The 15,743-nt window shown below is 38.2% G+C and overlaps 1 protein-coding gene across 1 annotated transcript in view; it reads left to right on the forward strand.

The window, feature by feature from the left end:
* Positions 1 to 15,743, forward strand: part of LOC128698948 (homeobox protein ceh-30-like) — an 80,630-nt gene that overhangs the window by 57,798 nt on the left and 7,089 nt on the right. The window contains exon 3 of the mRNA XM_053791397.2: positions 1,492 to 1,697. Coding sequence (XP_053647372.2) covers positions 1,492 to 1,697 — 206 coding nt within the window. The remainder of the gene's footprint in view (positions 1 to 1,491; positions 1,698 to 15,743) is intronic.

The following is a 15,743-nucleotide window of genomic DNA, read 5'->3' on the forward strand; positions in this document are numbered from 1 at the left end:
GTCAATCTCCCTGTGGTTGAAATCCCCCATAACCAGCAACTTTGCTCTGCTGGAGTGAGCTCTTCTTGCCACCTCAGCAAGTGTGTCCACCATTGCTCTGTTGCTCTCTTCATATTCCTCTCTTGGCCTCCTGCAGTTCTGTGGTGGATTATACATCACTGCAATGACCACTTTGTGTTCCCCAGACTGAAGTGTACCTGCTATGTAGTCTCTTTCTCCTGTCTCATCTATTCCTTCCATTTTCTCGAATTTCCATCTGTTTTTTACGAGCAGAGCAACCCCACCTCCCCCCCTACCCCTTCTATCTTTCCTCATGATCTGGTATCCTGGTGGGAAGATTGCATCTGTTATTGTCTCCATGAGTTTTGTTTCTGTAACTGCTATGATGTCTGGGGACTTCTCATTGATTCTTTCTTGCCATTCCTCATGTTTGTTCGTTAATCCATCTGCATTTGTGTACCAAACCTTCAACTTCTGTTCTAATACTGTAACTGTGGTGCGGGGGGTGGAAACAGAGGGATCGGTGTGTGATGGTTGGTTTGGAATGTTCAGTTGCCTTGGGGGTGTCGTGGCTGGAGTCCTTCTGCAGGTGTTTCTGGGGGGTGCGCTTGTCCTTCCATTTGATCCTGGGTTATTCTGCTCTCCTTTTTCATTTCCTCCCATTTCTCCTTTCGTTTTTGAACTCTCTCTTTCATTGTCTTCCTTTCGTCCTGTGTTCTGTCTCGGTCGAGGTACACACTCCGGAACTCCTGCTTGCCTCTCAGCCGTGCTTTCTCCTGCAGGATCATGGTTCGGGTTGATTCTGCCTTGAAAATTACTTTGAGAGGGCGATTCCTTTTCTTTGTGAACCACCCAATTCTCCGAAAATTTGCCACCTGGGTCATGTCCCCCTCGCCTATCACCTTCATGATGTCTTCAATCGCTTTTTTCTCCTCCTGCTTTCTTTCATCATAAGTTTCCCCTTTAGCTTCGTCTAGCCCATAGACAAACACGGATCTCTCCCTTTCCACCTCCCACTGTGACTCCCATTGCATCCTCTGATGTGTTTTAGTTCCTTCCCGTGGAGTGTTCCTTCCTTCAATTCCTTGGATCAAGAGTGCTCTATCAGCATCAATGCATCCATATCCTTGATGGGGTAAGAATTTGTGTTGGTATTACTTTTTTACGTCAAGTTAGTGTTATCCGTGAGAACGTGTAGTTATTATCAACATTATGTAAGTTTTAACTTAGGTTTAGTAAAGTTTAAATGTTATATATGTGCAAAACAACCACTGGGGGAGTTGAATAATAGCTTTAGCCCTTTCGTGTTGCAATCAGCACATCATCAGGTGCTTGCAATGTTGTGGAAATGAGTAAGAGGTCCTAGCAGATTCGTTCGGAGGAACGTTCTTACAAAGAACGTTCCTGCAGGGTGATGTGAGCCCTGGAGGAGGGAAGTGGAAGGTTCCCTCCCCCAGTATTTTAATTAAGTTTATATAAATATTTCATCAGGGCGGTGACGGAGGCTCGGGAGGGAAGAGGGAGGAGGACAAGAAGAAGCCTCGGCGTCGTAGAACAGCCTTCACACACGCCCAGCTGGCCTACCTGGAGAGGAAGTTCAGACTGCAGAAGTACCTGAGTGTAGCTGACAGGTCTGACGTGGCCGAGGCTCTCAATCTATCAGAGACACAGGTCAAGACCTGGTACCAGAACCGCAGGTAAACCCACCATAATGTGTCTTATTTCACTTATTAACTGACAACGCTACATACATTGACAGTAACGATGTGGTCATGTATGAAAAATTATCATTATTATTATTATAATTGTTATTGATGTTATAATTATTATTACAATTATTATTTTTATTATAATTATTGTTATAATTATTGTTAGTAGTAGTATTTATATTATTATAATAATTATTAGTAGTAATTATATTATTATTATTATAATTATTATTAGTAGTATTTATATTATAATTATTATTAGTAGTAGCATTTATATTATCATAATTGTTATTATTATTAGTAGTATTTATATCATTATTACTGTTACTGGTGTTGTTATTATTATTATTTTCATATACTTATTGTTTTGCACTAATTTAGTTTTTAATTACCCAAATATAACAATAAATTTCAAGGATAATTATATCGTAGTTATTAAAAGGTTAGTAAGTAAGTAAGTTTATTCAGGTATACACAAATACAGTTACATAGAATTATCATACATAGCAGCATATGTGTAGACAACCTGGGATAACCTGGGATAACCTGGGATAACCTGGGATAACCCAAAAAAGTCAGACAGAGTGACTTATTTCCATTGGGGTCCTTTTACCTTATTATTATAATATAAAGGTTATAATATTTTCTTATTATTCTGTAATGAAGATAACATCTTATTGTCATACTTAAAAGACTGTCTACTACACGAGGGTCATTAAGACTGTCTACTACACGAGGGTCATTAAGACTGTCTACTACACGAGGGTCATTAAGACTGTCTACTACACGAGGGTCATTAAGACTGTCTACTACACGAGGGGTCATTAAGACTGTCTACTACACGAGGGTCATTAAGACTGTCTACTACACGAGGGTCATTAAGACTATCTACTACACGAGGGTCATTAAGACTGTCTACTACACGAGGGTCATTAAGACTATCTACTACACGAGGGTCATTAAGACTATCTACAATACGAGGGTCATTAAGACTATCTACTACACGAGGGTCATTAAGACTATCTACTACACGAGGGGTCATTAAGACTATCTACTACACGAGGGTCATTAAGACTGTCTACTACACGAGGGGTCATTAAGACTATCTACTACACGAGGGTCATTAAGACTGTCTACTACACGAGGGTCATTAAGACTATCTACTACACGAGGGTCATTAAGACTGTCTACTACACGAGGGTCATTAAGACTATCTACTACACGAGGGTCATTAAGACTATCTACAATACGAGGGTCATTAAGACTATCTACTACACGAGGGTCATTAAGACTATCTACAATACGAGGGTCATTAAGACTATCTACTACACGAGGGTCATTAAGACTATCTACTACACGAGGGTCATTAAGACTATCTACTACACGAGGGTCATTAAGACTATCTACAATACGAGGGTCATTACTAGGAATAAGGTAAAATTTACACGTATGTTAGCTAAAAAATAGAAAATCATTCCCCTCCCTTTCTGTAGCTACATTCATAAGACACCTTTTGGCACTCTTCTTGAACTGGTTCATGCTATGACAGGCCTTGACATGTGCGGGTAGTCTGTTCCATTCCTTTATTGCTGTACAATAAAAGGTGTTTGAAGCCTGGCCACTGACTGTGGCTACTACAAAGTTGTGTTCTCTCCCCCTGGTACTATGATTATCCAGCAATAAAAAGTGCCTGGATGACTGTGAAGTGCTTTTGATCCAAAGAGTTGGAGCTACCCTCTCATCTTTCTAGGATCGACCCTCATCACCTATTTCTCACGGACTGCGTGATCCGTACTGTTTTAGGGCTTCCTCGTAAAAATAGTATCAATAATCTGGTCTTATGTGACAGAATAAGTTTTTACCGGGACGTTTCGCTCTGTATAAATTTTATCAAGCTGAGGTTCATGCCACGTTTCGCTCTTTGTAGATCTCGATCCTTTTATGTTTCGCTACGAAGAGCTTTATAAAGTTATGTTTTACTCCGTGTAGAGCTTTATCATACCATGGTTAGTTGTGTAGAGCTTTATCATACCATGGTTAGTTGTGTAGAGCTTTATCATACCATGGTTAGTTGTGTAGAGCTCTATCATACCATGCTTAGTTGTGTAGAGCTTTATCATACGATCGTTTGTTGTGTAGAGCTTTATCATACCATGGTTAGTTGTGTAGAGCTCTATCATACCATGGTTAGTTGTGTAGAGCTTTATCATACGATGGTTTGTTGTGTAGAGCTTTATCATACCATGGTTAGCTGAGTAGAGCTTTATTATAACATGGTTAGTTGTGTAGAGCTTTATCATACCATGGTTAGTTGTGTAGAGTATTATACCATGGTTAGTTGTGTAGAGCTCTATCATACCATGGTTAGTTGTGTAGAGCTTTATCATACGATGGTTTGTTGTGTAGAGCTTTGTCATACCATGGTTAGCTGAGTAGAGCTTTATTGTACAATGGTTAGCTGTGTAAAGCTTTATCATACCACGGTTAGCTGTGTAGAGCTTTATTATACCATGGTTAGCTGTGTAGAACTTTATTATACCATGGTTAGCTGTGTAGAGCTTTATTGTACCATGGTTAGCTGTGTAGAGCTTTATCATACCGTGGTTAGCTGTGTAGAGCTTTATTATACCATGGTTAGCTGTGTAGAGCTTTATCATACCATGGTTAACTGAGTAGAGTTTTATTATACCATGGTTAGCTGTGTAGAGCTTTATTATACCATGGTTAGCTGTGTAGAGCTTTATTGTACCATGGTTAGCTGTGTAGAGCTTTACTATACCATGGTTAGATGTGTAGAGCTTTATTATCTCATGGTTAGCCGTGTAGAGCTTTATTATACCATGGTTAGTTGTGTAGAGCTCTGTCATACCATGGTTAGTTGTGTAGAGCTTTATCATACGATGGTTAGTTGTGTAGAGCTTTATCATACCATGGTTAGCTGAGTAGAGCTTTATTATACCATGGTCATCTGCGTAGAGCTTTATCATACCATGGTTAGCTGTGTAGAGCGTTATCATACCATGGTTAGTTGTGTAGAGCTTTATTATACCATGGTTAGTTGCGTGGAGCTTTATCATACCATGGTTAGCTTGTAGAGCTTTATTATACCATGGTTAGCTGTGTAGAGCTTTATTATACCATGGTTAGTTGTGTAGAGCTTTATTGTACCATGGTTAGTTGTGTAGATCTTTATCATACAATGGTTAGTTGTGTAGAGTTTTATCATACCATGGTTAGTTGTGTAGAGTTTTATCATACCATGCTTAGCTGTGTAGAGCTTTATTATACCATGGTTAGCTGTGTAGAGCTTTATCATACCATGGCTAGCTGTGTAGAGCTTTATTATACCATGGTTGGCTCTGTAGAGCTTTATTATACCATGGTTAGCTGTGTAGAGCTTTATCATACAATGGTTAGCTGTGTAGAGCTTTATTATACCATGGTTAGCTGTGTAGACCTTCATTATACCATGGTTAGCTGTGTAGAGCTTTGTCATACCAGGGTTAGCTGTGTAGAGCTTTATCATACGATGATTAGCTGTGTAGAGCTTTATTGTGCCATGGTTAGCTGTGTAGAGCTTTATTATACCATGGTTAGCTGTGTAGAGCTTTACTGTACCATGGTTAGCTGTGTAGAGTTTTATCATACCATGGTTAGCTGTGTAGAGCTTTATTATACCTTGGTTAGCTGTGTAGAGCTTTATCATACCATGGTTAGCTGTGTAGAGCTTTATCATACCGTGGTTAGCTGTGTAGAGCTTTATCATACCATGGTTAGCTGTGTAGAGCTTTATCATACGATGATTAGCTGTGTAGAGCTTTATCATACCATGGTTAGCTTTATCATACCATGGTTAGCTATGTACAGCTTTATTATACCATGGTTAGCTGTGTAGAGCTTTATTATACCATGGTCAGCTGTGTAGAGCTTTATTGTACCATGGTTAGCTGTGTAGAGCTTTATTATAGCATGGTTAGCTGTGTAGAGCTTTATTATACCACGGTTAGTTGTGTAGAGCTCTATCATACCAAGGTTAGTTGTGTAGAGCTTTATCATACGATGGTTAGTTGTGTAGAGCTTTATCATACCATGGTTAGCTGAGTAGAGCTTTATTATACCATGGTCAGCTGTGTAGAGCTTTATCATAACATGGTTAGCTGTGTAGAGCTTTATCATACCATGGTTAGCTGTGTAGAGCTTTATCATACCATGGTTAGTTGTATAGAGCTTTATTATACCATGGTTAGTTGCGTAGAGCTTTATCATACCATGATTAGCTTGTAGAGCTTTATTATACCATGGTTAGCTGTGTAGAGCTTTATTATATCATGGTTAGTTGTGTAGAGCTTTATTATACCATGGTTAGTTGTGTAGAGCTTTATCATACAATGGTTAGTTGTGTAGAGCTTTATCATACCATGGTTAGTTGTGTACAGCTTTATCATACCATGGTTAGCTGTGTAGAGCTTTATTATACCATGGTTAGCTGTGTAGAGCTTTATCATATCATGGTTAGCTGTGTAAAGCTTTATTATACCATGGTTAGCTCTGTAGAGCTTTATTATACCATGGTTAGCTGTGTAGAGCTTTATTGTACCATGGTTAGCTGTGTAAAGCTTTATCATACAATGGTTAGGTGTGTAGAGCTTTATTATACCATGGTTAGCTGTGTAGACCTTTATTATACCATGGTTAGCTGTGTAGAGCTTTATCATACCTGGGTTAGCTGTGTAGAGCTTTATCATACGATGGTTAGCTGTGTAGAGCTTTATTGTGCCATGGTTAGCTGTGTAGAGCTTTATCATACCATGGTTAGCTGTGTAGAGCTTTATTATACCTTGGTTAGCTGTGTAGAGCTTTATCATACCATGGTTAGCTGTGTAGAGCTCTTTCATACCAAGGTTAGCTGTGTAGAGTTTTATCATACCATGGTTAGCTGTGTAGAGCTTTATCATACGATGGTTAGCTGTGTAGAGCTTTATCATACCATGGTTAGCTGTGTAGAGCTTCATCATACCATGGTTAGCTATGTACAGCTTTATTATACCATGGTTAGCTGTGTAGAGCTTTATTATACCATGGTTAGCTGTGTAGAATTTTATTGTACCATGGTTAGCTGTGTAGAGCTTTATTATACCATGGTTAGCTGTGTAGAGCTTTATTGTACCATGGTTAGCTGTGTAGAGCTTTATTATACCATGGTTAGCTGTGTAGAGCTTTATTATACCACGGTTAGTTGTGTAGAGCTCTATCATACCATGGTTAGTTGTGTAGAGCTTTATCATACGATGGTTAGTTGTGTAGAGCTTTATCATACCATGGTTAGCTGAGTAGAGCTTTATTATACCATGGTCAGCTGTGTAGAGATTTATCATACAATGGTTAGCTGTGTAGAGCTTTATCATACCATGGTTAGTTGTGTAGAGCTTTATTATACCATGGTTAGTTGCGTGGAGCTTTATCATACCATGGTTAGCTTGTAGAGCTTTATTATACCAAGGTTAGCTGTGTAGAGCGTTATTATATCATGGTTAGTTGTCTAGAGCTATATTATACCATGGTTAGTTGTGTAGAGCTTTATCATACAATGGTTAGTTGGGTAGAGCTTTATCATACCATGGTTAGTTGTGTAGAGCTTTATCATACCATGGTTAGCTGTGTAGAGCTTTATCATACCGTGGTTAGCTGTGTAGAGCTTCATCATACCATGATTAGCTGTGTAGAGCTTTATTATACCATTGTTAGCAATGTAGAGCTTTATTATACCATGGTTAGCTGTCTAGAGCTTTATTGTACCATGGTTAGCTGTGTAGAGCTTTATCATACAATGGTTAGCTGTGTAGAGCTTTATCATATCATGGTTAGCTGTGTAGAGCTTTATCATACCATGGTTAGCTGCGTAGAGCTTTATCATACGATGGTTAGCTGTGTAGAGCTTTATTATACCATGGTTAGCTGTGTAGAGCTTTATTGTACCATGGTTAGCTGTGTAGAGCTTTATCATACCATGGTTAGCTGTGTAGAGCTTTATTATACCTTGCTTAGCTGTGTAGAGCTTTATCATACCATGGTTATCTGTGTAGAGCTTTATCATACCATGGTTCGCTGTATAGAGCTTTATCATACAATGGTTAGTTGTGTAGAGCTTTTTCATACCATGGTTATCTGTGTAGAGCTTTATCATACAATGGTTAGCTGTCTAGAGCTTTATAAAGTTATGTTTTACTCCGTGTAGAGCTTTATCATACGATGGTTAGCTGTCTAGAGCTTTATAAAGTTATGTTTTACTCCGTGTAGAGCTTTATCATACGATGGTTAGTTGTGTAGAGCTCTATTATACCATGGTTAGCTGTGTAGAGCTTTATCATACCATGGTTAGCTGTGTAGAGTTTTATCATACCATGTTTAGCTGTGTAGAGCTTTATCATACGATGGTTAGCCGTGCAGAGCTTTATTGTACCATGGTTAACTGTGTAGAGCTTTATCATACCATGGTTAGCTGTGTAGATCTTTATCATAACTTGTTTAGCTGTGTAGAGCTTTATCATACCATGGTTAGCTGTGTAGAGCTTTATAATACCATGGTTAGCTGTGTAGAGCTTTATCGAGCCATGCTTTGCTCCATACAGAGCTTTATCATACCATGGTTAGCTGTGTAGAGCTTTATTATACCATGGTTAGCTGTGTAGAGCTTTATTATACCATGGTTAGCTGTGTAGAGCTTTATTGTACCATGGTTAGCTGTGTAGAGCTTTATCATACCATGGTTAGCTGTGTAGAGCTTTATTATACCATGGTTAGCTGTGTAGAGCTTTATTATACCATGGTTAGCTGTGTAGAGCTTTATCATACCATGGTTAGCTGTGTAGAGCTTTATCATACGATGGTTAGCTGTGTAGAGCGTTATCATACGATGGTTAGCTGTCTAGAGCTTTATAAAGTTATGTTTTACTCCGTGTAGAGCTTTATCATACGATGGTTAGCTGTCTAGAGCTTTATAAAGTTATGTTTTACTCCGTGTAGAGCTTTATCATACCATGGTTAGCTTGTAGGGCTTTATTATACCATGGTTAGCTGTGTAGAACTTTATTATACCATGGTTAGCTATGTAGAGCTTTATAATACCAAGGTTAGTTGTGTAGAGCTTTATTATACCATGGTTAGCTGTGTAGAGCTTTATTATACCATGATTAGCTGTGTAGAGCTTTATTGTACCATGGTTAGCTGTGTAGAGCTTTATCATACCATGGTTAGCTGTGTAGAGCTTCATTATACCATGGTTGGCTCTGTAGAGCTTTATTATACCATGGTTAGCTGTGTAGAGCTTTATCATACAATGGTTAGCTGTGTAGAGCTTTATTATACCATGGTTAGCTGTGTAGACCTTCATTATACCATGGTTAGCTGTGTAGAGCTTTGTCATACCAGGGTTAGCTGTGTAGAGCTTTATCATACGATGATTAGCTGTGTAGAGCTTTATTGTGCCATGGTTAGCTGTGTAGAGCTTTATTATACCATGGTTAGCTGTGTAGAGCTTTACTGTACCATGGTTAGCTGTGTAGAGTTTTATCATACCATGGTTAGCTGTGTAGAGCTTTATTATACCTTGGTTAGCTGTGTAGAGCTTTATCATACCATGGTTAGCTGTGTAGAGCTTTATCATACCGTGGTTAGCTGTGTAGAGCTTTATCATACCATGGTTAGCTGTGTAGAGCTTTATCATACGATGATTAGCTGTGTAGAGCTTTATCATACCATGGTTAGCTGTGTAGAGCTTTATCATACCATGGTTAGCTATGTACAGCTTTATTATACCATGGTTAGCTGTGTAGAGCTTTATTATACCATGGTCAGCTGTGTAGAGCTTTATTGTACCATGGTTAGCTGTGTAGAGCTTTATTATAGCATGGTTAGCTGTGTAGAGCTTTATTATACCACGGTTAGTTGTGTAGAGCTCTATCATACCAAGGTTAGTTGTGTAGAGCTTTATCATACGATGGTTAGTTGTGTAGAGCTTTATCATACCATGGTTAGCTGAGTAGAGCTTTATTATACCATGGTCAGCTGTGTAGAGCTTTATCATAACATGGTTAGCTGTGTAGAGCTTTATCATACCATGGTTAGCTGTGTAGAGCTTTATCATACCATGGTTAGTTGTATAGAGCTTTATTATACCATGGTTAGTTGCGTAGATCTTTATCATACCATGATTAGCTTGTAGAGCTTTATTATACCATGGTTAGCTGTGTAGAGCTTTATTATATCATGGTTAGTTGTGTAGAGCTTTATTATACCATGGTTAGTTGTGTAGAGCTTTATCATACAATGGTTAGTTGTGTAGAGCTTTATCATACCATGGTTAGTTGTGTACAGCTTTATTATACCATGGTTAGCTCTGTAGAGCTTTATTATACCATGGTTAGCTGTGTAGAGCTTTATCATATCATGGTTAGCTGTGTAAAGCTTTATTATACCATGGTTAGCTCTGTAGAGCTTTATTATACCATGGTTAGCTGTGTAGAGCTTTATTGTACCATGGTTAGCTGTGTAAAGCTTTATCATACAATGGTTAGGTGTGTAGAGCTTTATTATACCATGGTTAGCTGTGTAGACCTTTATTATACCATGGTTAGCTGTGTAGAGCTTTATCATACCTGGGTTAGCTGTGTAGAGCTTTATCATACGATGGTTAGCTGTGTAGAGCTTTATTGTGCCATGGTTAGCTGTGTAGAGCTTTATTATACCATGGTTAGCTGTGTAGAGCTTTATTGTACCATGTTTAGCTGTGTAGAGCTTTATCATACCATGGTTAGCTGTGTAGAGCTTTATTATACCTTGGTTAGCTGTGTAGAGCTTTATCATACCATGGTTAGCTGTGTAGAGCTCTTTCATACCAAGGTTAGCTGTGTAGAGTTTTATCATACCATGGTTAGCTGTGTAGAGCTTTATCATACGATGGTTAGCTGTGTAGAGGTTTATCATACCATGGTTAGCTGTGTAGAGCTTCATCATACCATGGTTAGCTATGTACAGCTTTATTATACCATGGTTAGCTGTGTAGAGCTTTATTATACCATGGTTAGCTGTGTAGAATTTTATTGTACCATGGTTAGTTGTGTAGAGCTTTATTATACCATGGTTAGCTGTGTAGAGCTTTATTGTACCATGGTTAGCTGTGTAGAGCTTTATTATACCATGGTTAGCTGTGTAGAGCTTTATTATACCACGGTTAGTTGTGTAGAGCTCTATCATACCATGGTTAGTTGTGTAGAGCTTTATCATACGATGGTTAGTTGTGTAGAGCTTTATCATACCATGGTTAGCTGAGTAGAGCTTTATTATACCATGGTCAGCTGTGTAGAGATTTATCATACAATGGTTAGCTGTGTAGAGCTTTATCATACCATGGTTAGTTGTGTAGAGCTTTATTATACCATGGTTAGTTGCGTGGAGCTTTATCATACCATGGTTAGCTTGTAGAGCTTTATTACACCAAGGTTAGCTGTGTAGAGCGTTATTATATCATGGTTAGTTGTCTAGAGCTATATTATACCATGGTTAGTTGTGTAGAGCTTTATCATACAATGGTTAGTTGGGTAGAGCTTTATCATACCATGGTTAGTTGTGTAGAGCTTTATCATACCATGGTTAGCTGTGTAGAGCTTTATCATACAATGGTTAGCTGTGTAGAGCTTTATCATACCATGGTTAGCTGTGTAGAGCTTTATCATACCATGGTTAGCTGTGTAGAGCTTTATCATACGATGGTTAGCTGTGTAGAGCTTTATTATACCATGGTTAGCTGTGTAGAGCTTTATTGTACCATGGTTAGCTGTGTAGAGCATTATCATACCATGGTTAGCTGTGTAGAGCTTTATTATACCTTGGTTAGCTGTGTAGAGCTTTATCATACCATGGTTATCTGTGTAGAGCTTTATCATACCATGGTTCGCTGTATAGAGCTTTATCATACAATGGTTAGTTGTGTAGAGCTTTTTTATACCATGGTTATCTGTGTAGAGCTTTATCATACAATGGTTAGCTGTCTAGAGCTTTATAAAGTTATGTTTTACTCCGTGTAGAGCTTTATCATACGATGGTTAGCTGTCTAGAGCTTTATAAAGTTATGTTTTACTCCGTGTAGAGCTTTATCATACGATGGTTAGTTGTGTAGAGCTCTATTATACCATGGTTAGCTGTGTAGAGCTTTATCATACCATGGTTAGCTGTGTAGAGTTTTATCATACCATGTTTAGCTGTGTAGAGCTTTATCATACGATTGTTAGCCGTGCAGAGCTTTATTGTACCATGGTTAACTGTGTAGAGCTTTATCATACCATGGTTAGCTGTGTAGATCTTTATCATAACTTGTTTAGCTGTGTAGAGCTTTATCATACCATGGTTAGCTGTGTAGAGCTTTATAATACCATGGTTAGCTGTGTAGAGCTTTATCGAGCCATGCTTTGCTCCATGCAGAGCTTTATCATACCATGGTTAGCTGTGTAGAGCTTTATTATACCATGGTTAGATGTGTAGAGCTTTATTATACCATGGTTAGCTGTGTAGAGCTTTATTGTACCATGGTTAGCTGTGTAGACCTTTATCATACCATGGTTAGCTGTGTAGAGCTTTATTATACCATGGTTAGCTGTGTAGAGCTTTATTATACCATGGTTAGCTGTGTAGAGCTTTATCATACCATGGTTAGCTGTGTAGAGCTTTATCATACGATGGTTAGCTGTGTAGAGCGTTATCATACGATGGTTAGCTGTCTAGAGCTTTATAAAGTTATGTTTTACTCCGTGTAGAGCTTTATCATACGATGGTTAGCTGTCTAGAGCTTTATAAAGTTATGTTTTACTCCGTGTAGAGCTTTATCATACCATGGTTAGCTTGTAGAGCTTTATTATACCATGGTTAGCTGTGTAGAGCTTTATTATACCATGGTTAGCTATGTAGAGCTTTATAATACCAAGGTTAGTTGTGTAGAGCTTTATTATACCATGGTTAGCTGTGTAGAGCTTTATTATACCATGATTAGCTGTGTAGAGCTTTATTGTACCATGGTTAGCTGTGTAGAGCTTTATCATACCATGGTTAGCTGTGTAGAGCTTTATTATACCATGGTTAGCTGTGTAGAGCTTTATTATACCATGGTTAGCTGTGTAAGGCTTCATCATACCATGGTTAGCTGTGTAGAGCTTTATCATACCATGGTTAGCTGTGTAGAGCTTTATCATACCATGGTTAGCTGTGTAGAGCTTTATAATACCATGGTTAGCTGTGTAGAGCTTTATCATACAATGGTTAGTTGTGTAGAGCTTTATCATACCATGGTTAGCTGTGTAAAGCTTTATTATACCATGATTAGCTCTGTAGAGCTTTATTATACAATGGTTAGCTGTGTAGAGCTTTATTATACCATAGTTAGCTCTGTAGAGCTTTATTATACCATGTTTAGCTGTGTAGAGCTTTATTGTTCCATGGTTAGCTGTGTAGAGCTTTATCATACAATGGTTAGCTGTGTAGAGCTTTATTATACCATGGTTCGCTGTGTAGAGCTTTATTATACCATGGTTAGCTGTGTAGAGCTTTATCATACCATGGTTAGTTGCGTAGAGCTTTATCATACCATGGTTAGCTGCGTAGAGCTTTATCATACGATGGTTAGCTGTGTAGAGCTTTATTATACCAAGGTTAGCTGTGTAGAGCTTTATTGTACCATGGTTAGCTGTGTAGAGCTTTATCATACCATGGTTAGCTGTGTAGAGCTTTATCATGCCATGGTTAGCTGTATATAGCGTTAGCATACAATGGTTAGTTGTGTAGAGCTTTATCATACCATGGTTAGCTGTGTAGAGCTTTATCACACGATGGTTAGCTGTCTAGAGCTTTATAAATTTATGTTTTACTCCGTGTAGGGCTTTATCATACGATGGTTAGCTGTCTAGAGCTTTATAAAGTTATGTTTTACTCCGTGTAGAGCTTTATCATACCATGGTTAGCTTGTAGAGCTTTATTATACCATGGTTAGCTGAGTAGAGCTTTATTATACCATGGTTAGCTATGTAGAGCTTTATCATACCATGGTTAGTTGTGTAGAGCTTTATTATACCATGGTTAGTTGTGTAGAGCTTTATCATACAATGGTTAGTTGTGTAGAGCTTTATCATACCATGGTTAGTTGTGTAAACCTTTATCATACCATGGTTAGCTGTGTAAAGCTCTATTATACCATGGTTAGCTGTGTAGAGCTTTATCATACCATTGTTAGCTGTGTAGAGCTTTATTATACCATGGTTAGCTGTGTAGAGCTTTATTATACCATGGTTAGCTGTGGTGAGCTTTATTGTACCATGGTTAGCTGTGTAGAGCTTTATCATACCATGGTTAGCTGTGTAGAGCTTTATTATACCATGGTTAGCTGTGTAGAGCTTTATTATACCATGGTTAGCTGTGTAGAGCTTTATTATACCATGGTTAGCTGTGTAGAGCTTTATTATACCATGGTTAGCTGTGTAGAGCTTTATCATACGATGGTTAGCTGTGTAGAGCTTTATCATACCATGGTTAGCTGTGTAGAGCTTTATTATACCATGGTTAGCTGTGTAGAGATTTATTGTACCATGGTTAGCTGTGTAGAGCTTTATCATACCATGGTTAGCTGTGTAGAGCTTTATTATGCCTTGGTTAGATGTGTAGAGCTTTATCATACCATGGTTATCTGTGTAGAGCTTTATTATACCTTGGTTAGCTGTGTAGAGCTTTATCATACCATGGTTAGCTGTGTAGAGCTTTATCATACGATGGTTAGCCGTGCAGAGCTTTATTGTACCATGGTTAACTGTGTAGGGTTTTATCATACCATGGTTAGCTGTGTAGATCTTTATCATAACTTGTTTAGCTGTGTTGAGCTTTATCATACCATGGTTAGCTGTGTAGAGCTTTATAATACCATGGTTAGCTGTGTAGAGCTTTATCGAGTCATGCTTTGCTCCATACAGAGCTTTATCATACCATGGTTAGCTGTGTAGAGCTTTATTATACCATGGTTAGCTGTGTAGAGCTTTATTGTACCATGGTTAGCTGTGTAGAGCTTTATCATACCATGGTTAGCTGTGTAGAGCTTTATTATACCATGGTTAGCTGTGTAGAGCTTTATTATACCATGGTTAGCTGTGTAGAGCTTTATCATACCATGGTTAGCTGTGTAGAGCTTTATCATACGATGGTTAGCTGTGTAGAGCGTTATCATACGATGGTTAGCTGTCTAGAGTTTTATAAAGTTATATTTTACTCCGTGTAGAGCTTTATCATACGATGGTTAGCTGTCTAGAGCTTTATAAAGTTTGTTTTACTCCGTGTAGAGCTTTATCATACCATGGTTAGCTTGTAGAGCTTTATTATACCATGGTTAGCTGTGTAGAGCTTTATTATACCATGGTTAGCTATGTAGAGCTTTATCATACCATGGTTAGTTGTGTAGAGCTTTATTATACCATGGTTAGTTGTGTAGAGCTTTATCATACAATGGTTAGTTGTGTAGAGCTTTATCATACCAAGGTTATTTGTGTAGAGCTTTATCATACCATGGTTAGCTGTGTAAAGCTTTATTATACCATGGTTAGCTGTGTAGAGCTTTAACATACTATGGTTAGCTGTGTAGAGCTTTATTATACCATGGTTAGCTGTGTAGAGCTTTATTATACCATTGTTAGCTGTTTAGAGCTTTATTGTACCATGGTTAGCTGTGTAGAGCTTTATCATACCATGGTTAGCTGTGTAGAGCTTTATTATACCATGGTTAGCTGTGTAGAGCTTTATTATACCATGGTTAGCTGTGTAGAGCTTTATCATACTATGGTTAGCTGTGTAGAGCTTTATCATACGATGGTTAGCCGTGCAGAGCTTTATTGTACCATAGTTAACTGTGTAGGGCTTTATTATACCATGGTTAGCTGTGTAGAGCTTTATCATACTATGGTTAGCTGTGTAGAGCTTTATTATACCATGGTTAGCTGTGTAGAGCTTTAT

The sequence above is a fragment of the Cherax quadricarinatus genome, chromosome 55 (assembly GCF_038502225.1).
Source record: "Cherax quadricarinatus isolate ZL_2023a chromosome 55, ASM3850222v1, whole genome shotgun sequence".
NCBI lineage: Eukaryota > Metazoa > Arthropoda > Malacostraca > Decapoda > Parastacidae > Cherax > Cherax quadricarinatus.